The sequence below is a fragment of the Cibotium barometz genome, chromosome 14 (genome assembly GCF_041138505.1).
Source record: "Cibotium barometz isolate CiBa-2024 chromosome 14, ASM4113850v1, whole genome shotgun sequence".
NCBI lineage: Eukaryota > Viridiplantae > Streptophyta > Polypodiopsida > Cyatheales > Cibotiaceae > Cibotium > Cibotium barometz.
This window is the reverse complement of record NC_141059.1, coordinates 18,156,137-18,167,000: the sequence shown is the minus strand read 5'-3', so window position 1 is coordinate 18,167,000 and position 10,864 is coordinate 18,156,137. Positions and strand designations below refer to the sequence as shown.

The 10,864-nt window shown below is 39.2% G+C and overlaps 1 protein-coding gene across 2 annotated transcripts; it reads left to right on the top strand.

Moving 5' to 3' along the window:
• Positions 1-5,490: 5,490 nt before the first annotated feature.
• On the top strand, positions 5,491-7,663 carry LOC147631732 (uncharacterized). 2 transcript variants are annotated; one of them, XM_086808260.1, is made up of 5 exons: positions 5,491-5,970; positions 6,632-6,814; positions 6,893-6,962; positions 7,062-7,133; positions 7,295-7,663. In XM_086808260.1, exons 1-5 carry the CDS (start codon positions 5,668-5,670, stop codon positions 7,342-7,344), a joined length of 678 nt encoding a protein of 225 aa, XP_086664386.1. In that variant the 5' UTR covers positions 5,491-5,667; the 3' UTR covers positions 7,345-7,663. The 2 variants fall into 2 exon arrangements, with proteins under 2 accessions (XP_086664386.1, XP_086664387.1); XM_086808261.1 differs by having other exon boundaries at positions 5,517-5,970; positions 6,671-6,814.
• Positions 7,664-10,864: the final 3,201 nt, after the last annotated feature.

The window sequence follows — 10,864 nt, the reverse complement described above, 5'->3', positions numbered from 1 at the left end:
GGTGATGATGATATTTCTCAAGTGAAGACCAAAGTGGTGGGATTAATTGCCATATGGTGAGCCCATGGTTTTATTTATGATGCATTTGAGCGTCTCTTACTCGAGGAAGTGTGGAAGGGAACAAACGTTCTTTGCTTACTTTGTGCCTTCACCTCGGAGGATAAGCGATGCCCATAGAAGTAAAGATGATGATAATAGTTATGATAAAAAGAGTTGTATTTGGAAGTTGTATGTGAATGAGATTGGTTTTATTTCCAATTAGAAGCAATAACCTCGATCCTGAGGAGGTAATGTTATCATGTTTTCTCTCTCTCACTTCCTCTTATTCTCTCTCGCTTTCTTCCTATCAAATAATTATGTCATGACTTTGTTTCCCTCTCTCTCCCACTTGCTTTTCTCCTCTCTCTTGATGGAGGAGAGAAGGAATCTCTTTGTTTCAAAAAAGTGAGAGAGAGAGAGAGAGAGAGAGAGAGAGAGAGAGAGAGAGAGAGAAGAGGGTGGGAGAGAGAGAAAGGGAAGAGGGTGGGAGAGGGGGAGAGAAAGAGAGGGAAGGAGAGAGGAAGGGAGGATGGGAAAGGGAGAAATAGTGGGAGAGAGGGAAGGAGAGGTGATGCATAGGAAGGGTGAGGGATAGGGAAGGAGAGATTAATGTATAGGAAAAGTGCAAGAGAGGGAAATGAAGGAGAAAGGGAAGAGGGTGGGAAAAGAGAAGAGAGAGAAAAAGAAAGGGAAATGTTGGGAAAAGGAGAGAGAGAAGAGGGTGGGAGAGGGAGAAGTAGGGTGAGAGGGAGAGAGAAAGGACAAGGTTGAAAGAGAGAGGTAAAAGGAAGCAGAGAGATTGAGAGGGAGGGTGGGAGAGAGATAGAGGGAGAAAGAGTGAGAGGAGGAAGATGGTGGGAGAGGGAGAGATAGAAGGAAGAGGAGAGGAGAGATTATGCACAGGGTGGGAGAGGGAGAGAGAGAGGGGGGAAGGAGAGAGAGAGAGAGAGAGAGAGAGAGAGAGAGAGAGAGAGGAAAGAGGTTGGGAGAGAGATAGAGGGAAGGAGAGACGAAAGGATAGAGTGAGGATGGATAAGGGAGAAAGAGTGAGAGGGGAAAGAGGGTGTGGGAGAGAGACATAGAGGGAAGAGGGTGGGAGATTGAGAGAGAGAGAGAGAGAGAGAGAGAGAGAGAGGAAAGAGAGGAGCTAAGTTGAGCTAGAGGGGATAAAAAGGGTTGGGCTGGAGGTAGTGGTGAAGGGACTGGAGAGAGAATGTCCACATTTTTAAGAGAGAAGAGTTGCCAGTAAAAGACCCTTAACCAAGCTCCCTCAAAAATACACTCATTAAACTGAAGAAGAGTGGAGTAGATGATAAGCAAAGTATAAACATTGAGAATCATGGCTTCGATACCATGTTAGCAATCACAGGATAATCAATCATGGAGCTATGGAGGATGAAATCTCTCCATGATTGAGGAGTGTGAAGAAGAGAGAGAAGCAATAGAGCTCAAGTATGAGAGTGAGATTGCACAACTTGAATGGTACTCATTGTGTGTAGAATGAAGGACCCAAGTACATGCTTTTATAGGCACCAAGCTTATCTTCTGATCCTAAATAAGAGGGTGTCGACACCTAGTGTGTTCACACCACTAAAGGACACTTGACTAGACTCCAAACTAACTCCGAAATATCCACACAGAGAGAGAGAGAGAGAGAGAGAGAGAGAGAGAGAGAGAGAGAGAGAGAGAGAGAGAGAGAGAGAGAGAGAGGATGAAATTTTTATTAACAAGATTTAAGATATACAATATAAAAATAAATAAATATTATTATAAATATAAATCATATACACACACACACACACACACACACACACACACATTTTTATTTGTTAAAGTGAACACATGAAAAATGTAATACATAAATAGAAATAATATATGTCTATCATATTACTATATCAGTATACAATGCCACATACTATTTTTGTATTTCATTAATATAAACTAAGTTCAAACATAATTTTGTGCAAAGTTAAGGTTTCATAAAAAGGATTTAAGGTAATCATTTGAATAATCTAAAAGCTTCAAAACCTTTGTTGGATGAGAACATATTTAAATTGATATAAGTTTGTGCTTGTACATGTATGAGCACATGTTCATACACACATTTGCATGTGTACTTGTGAAAAAGTTCCTTATTCTAGACCAAGCAAGTGTATTTGTTTCTACTTGCCTAGAATTAACTTTCTTAGGAAAGTAGGAATGACAAATTTTCATCAAATTAAAAAACGAAGCCACTTGATTTTTTCACTCCGCTTGGTTTTCAATTGCTCAATTTTCGGTATTCCTCATAAAAGATTTGGTAACTTGTTACCCAAAATTTTATATCCAAGTCCAATGACATTGGGAAAACCCTTAAGCCTATGAAAGGACAATTTTATAACCCCATTGAGAACTATTTATCACATCATCCGCTCAACTAGAGTCATTGTGTCTTTAAGCTACTAAGCTAGTGTTAAGCCATTCATTACACTAGCCCTTAGCCAAGTCATTGTGTGATACATTGCAACTCTGGAATTTGAATACAATAACTACTTCTTATTGTCACTTTGTGCGTGTCTTTAGTGAAATTCTATGAGTTGGCACATAGCTAGCGAAACTATGAATTGGTGTACTGGTGTTTTGGTAGTTTGTGTATGGCTCTTAAAACTAGACATTCATGAGCCCTGTGGTCGCTTCTGCAAACAATACACCATGTCATTTCTGATCTAGGAACCAACTGAGGATGGCGAGACTCTCTTGGAGCTACTTTGAATATCCCTTTAATCACAACATTTGTTATGTCTTGGGCTCTTTAGCCTTCTTTACATCCTAACGTTTGGCACTAGGTTCGGTTTTGGCCAATGGGTCCAACCTTAGGCTATGTGTGGACGGGATGCCCATAAATTTATCATTAAAGTCAGTGGCATCCAAGAAAAACTCCACAAGAATTCGATGTCTCTTGGCATATGCTTGCTTCTCAATCCTTTGAAGAACAATGAGATCTGCCTAGTTTGGCTCGGTTTCTCCTCAATAGATTTTTTATTCCCTATTACTCTCTAACCCATAACTCCTCATTGGGAGGTAACCACAAGCTAGCTCACAATCCTAGACCCTCTTTCCTAGAGTAAAGTCTAAGTATTAAGAGGGTGGATATTCCCAAAATGGTCAATATCAAGGGCTCAACATCACTAGCCTAAAGAGGCAAACCCACCAACATTTGCTGATCCTGTTGGGGATATCAATACTAAACTATAAGGAACATGTACAGAAGTTAAATTAAGACCAACACCAAAATGTGAAACAAGCCAATATGGTTGTAAGCATTTCAATCCCAACATACCATGAGATTAGAGGCTACTTTCAATGCCTATTTAGGGATTTGTTCCTCTTCAATCAAGAGTAATATATTATGTATATTAAAGATATGCTTCACTCTTAAAGGTATGCATCACTCTTTCTACATGGGCCACGAATAGTAATATCCAAGGCACATGAACTAAGTCTTGGACCATGAGTTGCCCAGTGGAGGGCCACTCTACCAATTGTGTGAATAGTCTCTTTAACACAAATCTTGAAAGCATTACCTTTATCTTAACTAGACATATTCAAGATGATTTCACTAGTGAAAAACAATTAAAGTTAATCACGAAGTATATTTATACAATATTTTATTTTTTTAATAAAGCTTGGGTGACACTTTTACAAGGAGATCTTAATTTTAGCTTAAAAATTTTGCCTTGAATGTCACACTTTTTTTTAGCAACCCTTGAAATATCATCACAGTGTGAGACTTCTAATATAAATAGCTTGCTATTAGGAAAAGATTGGCTAGATTGTTAATATTACTCTTCATTATTATTCTCCCTCCTCCTTGCCTCCCCCCCCCTCTCTCTTTCTCACACACACACACACACAAAGTGAGAGAAAAACTCTGTGTGTGTGTGTGTGTGTGTGTGTGTGAGAGAGAGAGAGAGAGAGAGAGAGAGAGAGAGATGCACATGCACAAACATAGACACACACATTTAAATCACACACAAGTACATAGCTTTGGTATTATTACTTTTAAACATTAAATCATAAACAAGTACATAAAAAACTATAATCAAAACCTTAGTCTCACTATCCATCATGAGTAAGTAGATTTGGCTTACAAAACAATAATAGGTTTTAGGATAAAAGATTTCTTTTAAATTTTAAAATTTAGGTATATATGGACCCTTCACTTATTTGTTTATATTTCACATTTATTATTGGTATGCAAGAGCATATTCATGTTTTTGTGCATGTAACTTCTAGTTGGTTTTTTTTTTTTGGGCGTGAGAATTTGGTACTAAAATTAAGCCTTTTTGGTAGACACCTTGTGGGTGTAGTGCAGTAGGGTTCGAACTCGCGCCCCTGGAGAGCAATGAGCCAACGCGCTTTGCCATTGCACTACACGCCCGCGCAGGTAACTTCTAGATGTTGTGAGAGGAATCTTAAGGATATATTTTGGGTTTAGGTGGCCACATTAAGTAGCAAATTTGAAAGAAATAGAGTCACATTGAAATTTTCAATATGGTTGGCTACTAGCAAGACCAACATTTGCATTTATAAACTTGTTTTATGGACAAATTGTAGCAAGCAAAAAACTGGAATAGTTGCTGAAGCTTCCTTGTGCAAGGCATGATTGAGAATTTCAAAGTGGTTGGTTGCTATACCTTGGGCCTTTTAGGTCGTCATGTTTATTGAAGAAAGATGATCAAGTGTTGATTAATACCGTAGTTGACATTTTGACACAAGTAGGTGGCAAAAGGCTTCAAGATGGTAAATTTGAAGAGTACAGAAACAAAGGGCGCAATCAGGAGGCTATGTGAGATTGCAAGTTTCAACAGGAGATGAATGGATTTGTTGCAGATGATGTGAGAGGGTGCTTGTGGTTTTGTGGAAGAGTAACTAACCTTACATAGAGGCATGGTTTTTTTTAAGAGGAATATGACTATTAATTTTTTATAATGGGGTATGTTGCATATGTTTCACAAAAGGGATCTTTTGTGGATAAGCCCCATATCCACATCAAAGGCAGAGGCAATCTTTTTATGAAGATATTTCTTTTTCCCAATTTTAATTAGCAAAAAGCAATGAAAGGCTAATTTTTTTGGGTCCGATTGAGACTTTTTTTTTTGTCGTTTTACCCATATGAATAAGACCTATTATCCTAAAAAACAAAAACCAAATAATAATAATAATAATATAAAAAGCTTCGTGGTCGTGTATAACTTTTTCCTTTTTACTTTAATATAATTTCCAGCTTCGTCCAAAAGAATAATAATATAAAATTTACCGATTTTTATTTCAAAGAATGCCAAAAAGAAACCAAATAATAATTGTTTTTTTTCCAAACAATTATTTATTGGAGAAAATTCTTGGTTGGAGTTGCCACGTGGAGAAGACCACGTGGGTACGCGTCCTGGTGGGCGCCCCCAAAATTGATTTACAGGCGGCAGTTTTTGAACAACGCCTTGGTTTTCCTTTCTCTCTCTGTCTGTCTGACGACTCCCGAGCCCTGGCTATGGCGATGTATTCCCCCTCCTCATCAGTCTAATAAAAAGAGGCAAACGCCTCTCTCGCTTTTTCAAAACACCCAGCAAACTCCTCCTCACGAAATCCTCCATGGCGCTTACCCTCGCCCTTTCTTTGCCCCTCGCAGTCTCCTTATCTGCCAAATCAGGTTTCTCTTCCTCTGCTTCCCCTTCTTCGTCTTCTTGTTCTTTTGGCTTATGCAGGCCTCTCTTCCCTTCTTTGATCGCTTCTGCTTCTGCTAACAACGGCGAGATCGCCGCGGTTGCCGCTACTACTCTGCGCCAGAGCGATATCGAAGGCGAGATACTGTCCGGAGAATGGCCGGAGAATTTTTCCATCCTCAACTACGAGGACCTCTGCAAACACTACGAGCCGATCCTCTTAAAGGAGGAGGTGAGCGCCCCCAATGATGTTACAAAACTACATTTCATCATATTTCCAGGCTTGATACACTTTAAGATAGTCTTAGAGAGGAGGGGGTAAGCTCCTGTGCAAATTAACCTGAAAGAATGTGGTATCAGGCATCTGATCTGGGTATAATTGAAGAAGGTATGTTTACCATGTAGGTTGTTTATGGCAGGGTACTATGTGTAATACCAAGTAGGTTTTGTATAGTTTAAAGCACCTTGATGGTGTACAATAGGCTGCAAGAAGGTGGTCCTGAAGCAGTGCATGCTCGGTATCATGTTTATACCCTCATCAGTTTAACATTAGGACTTATGTATAAGGCATGGTACCACGTTGGTTTTGGTAAAAGGCACTATGTACGTTTATGTCCATGGGTGGTACCATGTCGGTTTTGAGTGCCATTTACATGGTATGGTGCGATGTAGGTCCCAGGTACCCTGAGGGTTTTTAGTCATTGCATGGTATCTTGTGGGTCTTATTACATGGCATGGTACCATGTTGGTTTTGTTCATGCCTGTGTTTCTGAACATGGGATGGCACATCATGGGTTTTTGGATGAGGGATGCCACCATGCGGTGGCTTCAGGTGCTCGTTTTTGGATTTGTCGATATTTTTCTATTTCATTAATGATTGAATGTCGATCCAGGCCCAGCCCCACACCTTCCTTGCTGATGTGATGTCCCAGATCAAATTCACTGCGATGCCCGATCAGCTGCTGGAGGAGGTCGATCATTGCTTTCTGACTATTTCTGGCTTACCAGTGGTCAATAAGGACCTCAAGTGCATCGGGGTTCTGTCTAAGAAAGACAGAGCTAAAGCCTCAAAGGGGGTCAGTGTCCTGCCCTTTTGTTTGTGTGCTTTATTGTACTAGCTTTGTTCTGGCTCAAAATGTGGTCGTTTTTTGCAGCTACAATCCACTGTGGGTGAGGTCATGAGCTCACCTCCAATCTCTTTATCTGCCGACAAAACAGTGAACGGTTAGTTCCGGCAAAGTGTCATTAAGAAGTCATTTTGTTTATACTAAGTTCAGGATTGTGACACCTTTTCACTATGTTGTGTTGGGACTTCTTTTGCAGATGCTGCCATTCTAATGCTCAAGAATAAGATACATCGTATCCCGATTGTGAATGAAGCAAATCAAGTTATAGGTGAGTATTTTGCTAATTTATGTATTGGGCTCTCTTTAGAGTTTGTCAAGTATATAAATTCAATTGCGCGCACATGCACACATCTATTTGATAGCCTAGGTTTAAAATGGAATGTTTTCTTTTCTTATTTCATCATTGACAGGTGTTTACTTTTTCCCCAGGAATGGTCACAAGAACCGACATCTTTAAAGCATTAGAAGGTGAACCTTGAGTTGTGTCCACGGGGAGTTACATAAAACAGACTTACAAATCTGTGAGCTGTGTTTCTGGACGTTTTAGAAGAGCGTTTGTTTGGACATGCTTTGCTTATTTTAAACCTTGTCTATATCCATGTTCTTAAGCTTTGATAGCAGAAACATAAGCGATTATGAGTGAATGCTAGTATGGTACTAAAGAAGCCGACTGGTCATTCGACTTGGGACTTTTTAGTCCATGCTTACATATAGTGCCTTATCTTGCAACACGTGAAGTCTGCATTTCATGTACTAAGTGTGCCTTTGATGTAAATAAAGTTTTTAAATGTACATCTCCATGTATGCTGTATGTGTGCTGCGATTATTATGTGCATGGACAAATTTTGTGAACTGACATAGCATGCATGATCTTGACCGATTGTTAACACTCCACTTGATGCTTGGTGGTGTGTGGATGTGTGCTTGCTGAGGGTGCCAATGTGCTGCAGGGGTGTGGGTGGGTGTTCATGCTACTTGTTTTTGGATTTGGCTGATTTACTTGCTTTTCAAATTTAGTTTTGAGACTTGAGAATATTACCAGCAATCTGAATTCGATAGTATTTACCATGTTCACTGTTGAAGCCTAGGGAGGCCAAAATCATAGTGAGCAGCTATGTTGCTGGTTCCCTCGTCTTGAGTGAACTGAAATCTTGTAGCTAGCGAGCCCAAAATAACTGTTAGCCTCTATTGACCTCTCTTCTGTAAGTTTTGTGAGAGATTAAGTACTTTGGCTATGCCATTGAAAGTTCATGTGTAGTTGAGATAAGTAACATATAGCTTCCTTTGAGTATTGAAGATTCCATTTTGTTTCCTAGGTAGAATATAATCTAGGGTTAGGAAATGGGTGAAGCGTTTGAGTAGAAGATACTATTATAGAAAGCGAGTAGAGAAACATGCAAAGAGAATGTGTAGGAATCGAATGGCTTTTGCTACTTTATTGGAGCCTGTTGAATTGGGGAGCGTGAGCATGTTAGTCCTCGAGGAAGAGGACATGCTCAGAACCCCAAAGAACACTGGTACATTGTGTAGGAATCGAATGGTTTTTGCTACTTTATTGGAGCCTGTTGGATTGGAGGAGACAAAATATTTTAGCTTAGAAGAAATGAGAGCTTTAGCCATCATTTCATTAGGACTAGAGATAGTTTCATTCATCATATTCCATCGGAAGAAAATTCAAAAGGAGCATGGGGATGAAATAGAAAAGTTGTATTGTGCTAGACATAAGGACTCTAAAATTAGTTTAAAAATATATATTTTGGATTGGACATCAAAAAAGTGAGTCAGTTCAACCTCACTTAAATAAAATGAAAAGTGTTATGCAACAACTTGCATGTGTTGGAGCTCCCGTGGATGAGGAGGATGCCATAGCTGTCCTTTTCAAGAACATGATCTTTGAACCATCCAGTCCATTGGTGGCTACCTTGAAAAATCTATCCGACTTAATCAAGCTTAGGAGTCACAATTAGTGGCTCATGGAAATTTTCTCAAGCCTATGTAAAGACCCTCTATTTAATGGAATATAATGAGCTTTTTGCTAAATCTCTTGCCTTGTCATTATGCTCGAAAATTGTCATTAGTCTTAATTATCTTCTTGCATTGTTATTATGTTAAAATGTTGATGCTAATCCATTTCTACACTCCCTAATCCTCTCTAGGTATGAAATACAACTAAGGTAGCCCCACCCTATCATTTATTAGCGCCCTCTCCTTCCTACATAGGGATGAAAAAAAGGTTTAAAAACCTTCTGATTATGATGAGCAACATGCGCCCCATTAAGTCAACCTTCGTGCAGGTATTGCTTGTATGAAGGGAGGGTGAAACAAGGAAAAATGAAGAACAATATAAGAAAGTACTAAGGCTAAAGCATTAATTGGCTAAATGGAACCACGGACAAAGGACTTGTAAAGGGCTATAGGCTAATAAAGGGGCCATGGGCATGGTCCAATGTGGAGACCAAGGCATAAGTGAGTGTGAGTGTGAACATGGGGCATAGGTATATAAGACAATTATAAGCCCTAGTAATCAAATTTGATTAATACTAATAATGTCTTGCTTAGCAAGATTTCATGGAGACCTTCTCCCATCCATGTAAACAATGTCTACACGTTTCTAGACTCCGTGTAAACGAGTCTCCTCTTCCTCCCTTTCTTTCATTGGTAGTATCAAACTTGATCTTGATCCATTTTCTTGTTTTCTTGAATTTTCTCACATCCATGGTTGCAAAAATTTCGTTTCATAAGAGGGTGATAGAAAAACCTTGGATTATCTCAATTTTACTTGATTTTGCCAAGATTTGTTGCTTTTTGGGAGAGATTTTGGGATTTTGGACCAAATTTGGGCCAAACTTTGAGTAAGTTTGGGGTATGGACAAGCCTTGGATAGCCAACATGAGAGTGATTTCAAAAAAATGAAGCAAGAAGTGTTGAGGAAAATTCCGCCTATGAACTAATGGAAACCTGTGTGAATTAGAGTTCATAGCCTTGGAGAAGCTTTGCTAGGCAAGATAGGTCAAAGGGAAGCAACATAGCTTGTGCTAAGCAACATCTACATGACGCGGAGCTTAAATGGTGAAAACGCATCTCCTCTCAGCATCACTTTCTTTAAAAGTCTCTTTGGGAGCTTAATCTACCAAAATGCCATCAATTTCTTTGTCGCCTTCTTCATGGAAGCTTCAATCCATCTCAAGGCTATCACAAGTGGGTGGGATTTTTTTCATGATCCATTACTCTTAATGTCTCTTGTTTGCTTAATGCCTCATACAAGGAGAAATAAATGTCTCTTTCCTTTAAACTCTTTGCATTTTGTGCTTCTTGAAACAAGATAGGTGGAATTCATAGTTAATATCATTAATCCCATGCTAATCCTCATAAATACCAGACTGCATTAAGAAGCCTCTTCATACACCATCACTTGCTCATGATGCATATTATGCTTGCTTTGCATCATTTCTTGCCACCAAAATGGATAAGAAATTAGAGATTCTCTTTAACTTTTATACTAATTGAAGCCTTAATCATGCCTTGTCTCAAACCTTCATCACAATGGTTGCCATAGGTGCTTTCTTGATTGCATTGATGAAAATATAAGCTTTCTTGTAAATTTTTATCATTTTTGCATGCTTTAGATCTTTTCCATGATCAGCACTAATCTTGGTCAAGCTTAGTCATTGTAGCATTATATGGTAGTGATGTGTGAACACACTTAGGACCGTCAGGGCACTTTTTTTCTCACTAGGGGGTTTTTTCCCTGTGCGTATGTACACCCTCTTATCTACTCATTTTGGGGGGTGTGTACTTATATTTTGTATTTGGCACACGTTCATTCTAATCTAGTGAGTTTGTGTGATCTCAAGCTTCTCTATCTTGTGTGTGTGTGCATTTGTTGCAACTCTAACCCTAATCTCAACAATTGGTATTAGAGCTAGCTTCCTTGACACTTGATCTAGTAGTTTGCCTTCCTCCTCACACGACCTTATTTTTCTGTCTTTGATTGAGATA

What these genes read in the sequence shown, in the direction of transcription:
- LOC147631732 (XM_086808260.1), top strand. Translation starts at nt 5,668, where the DNA reads ATGGCGCTTACCCTCGCCCTTTCTTTGCCCCTCGCAGTCTCCTTATCT. An exon ending in TGCCGACAAAACAGTGAACG is followed by an intron (nt 6,963 to 7,061) that starts GTTAGTTCCGGC and finishes CTTCTTTTGCAG; the next exon opens with ATGCTGCCATTCTAATGCTC. An exon ending in TGAAGCAAATCAAGTTATAG is followed by an intron (nt 7,134 to 7,294) that starts GTGAGTATTTTG and finishes CTTTTTCCCCAG; the next exon opens with GAATGGTCACAAGAACCGAC.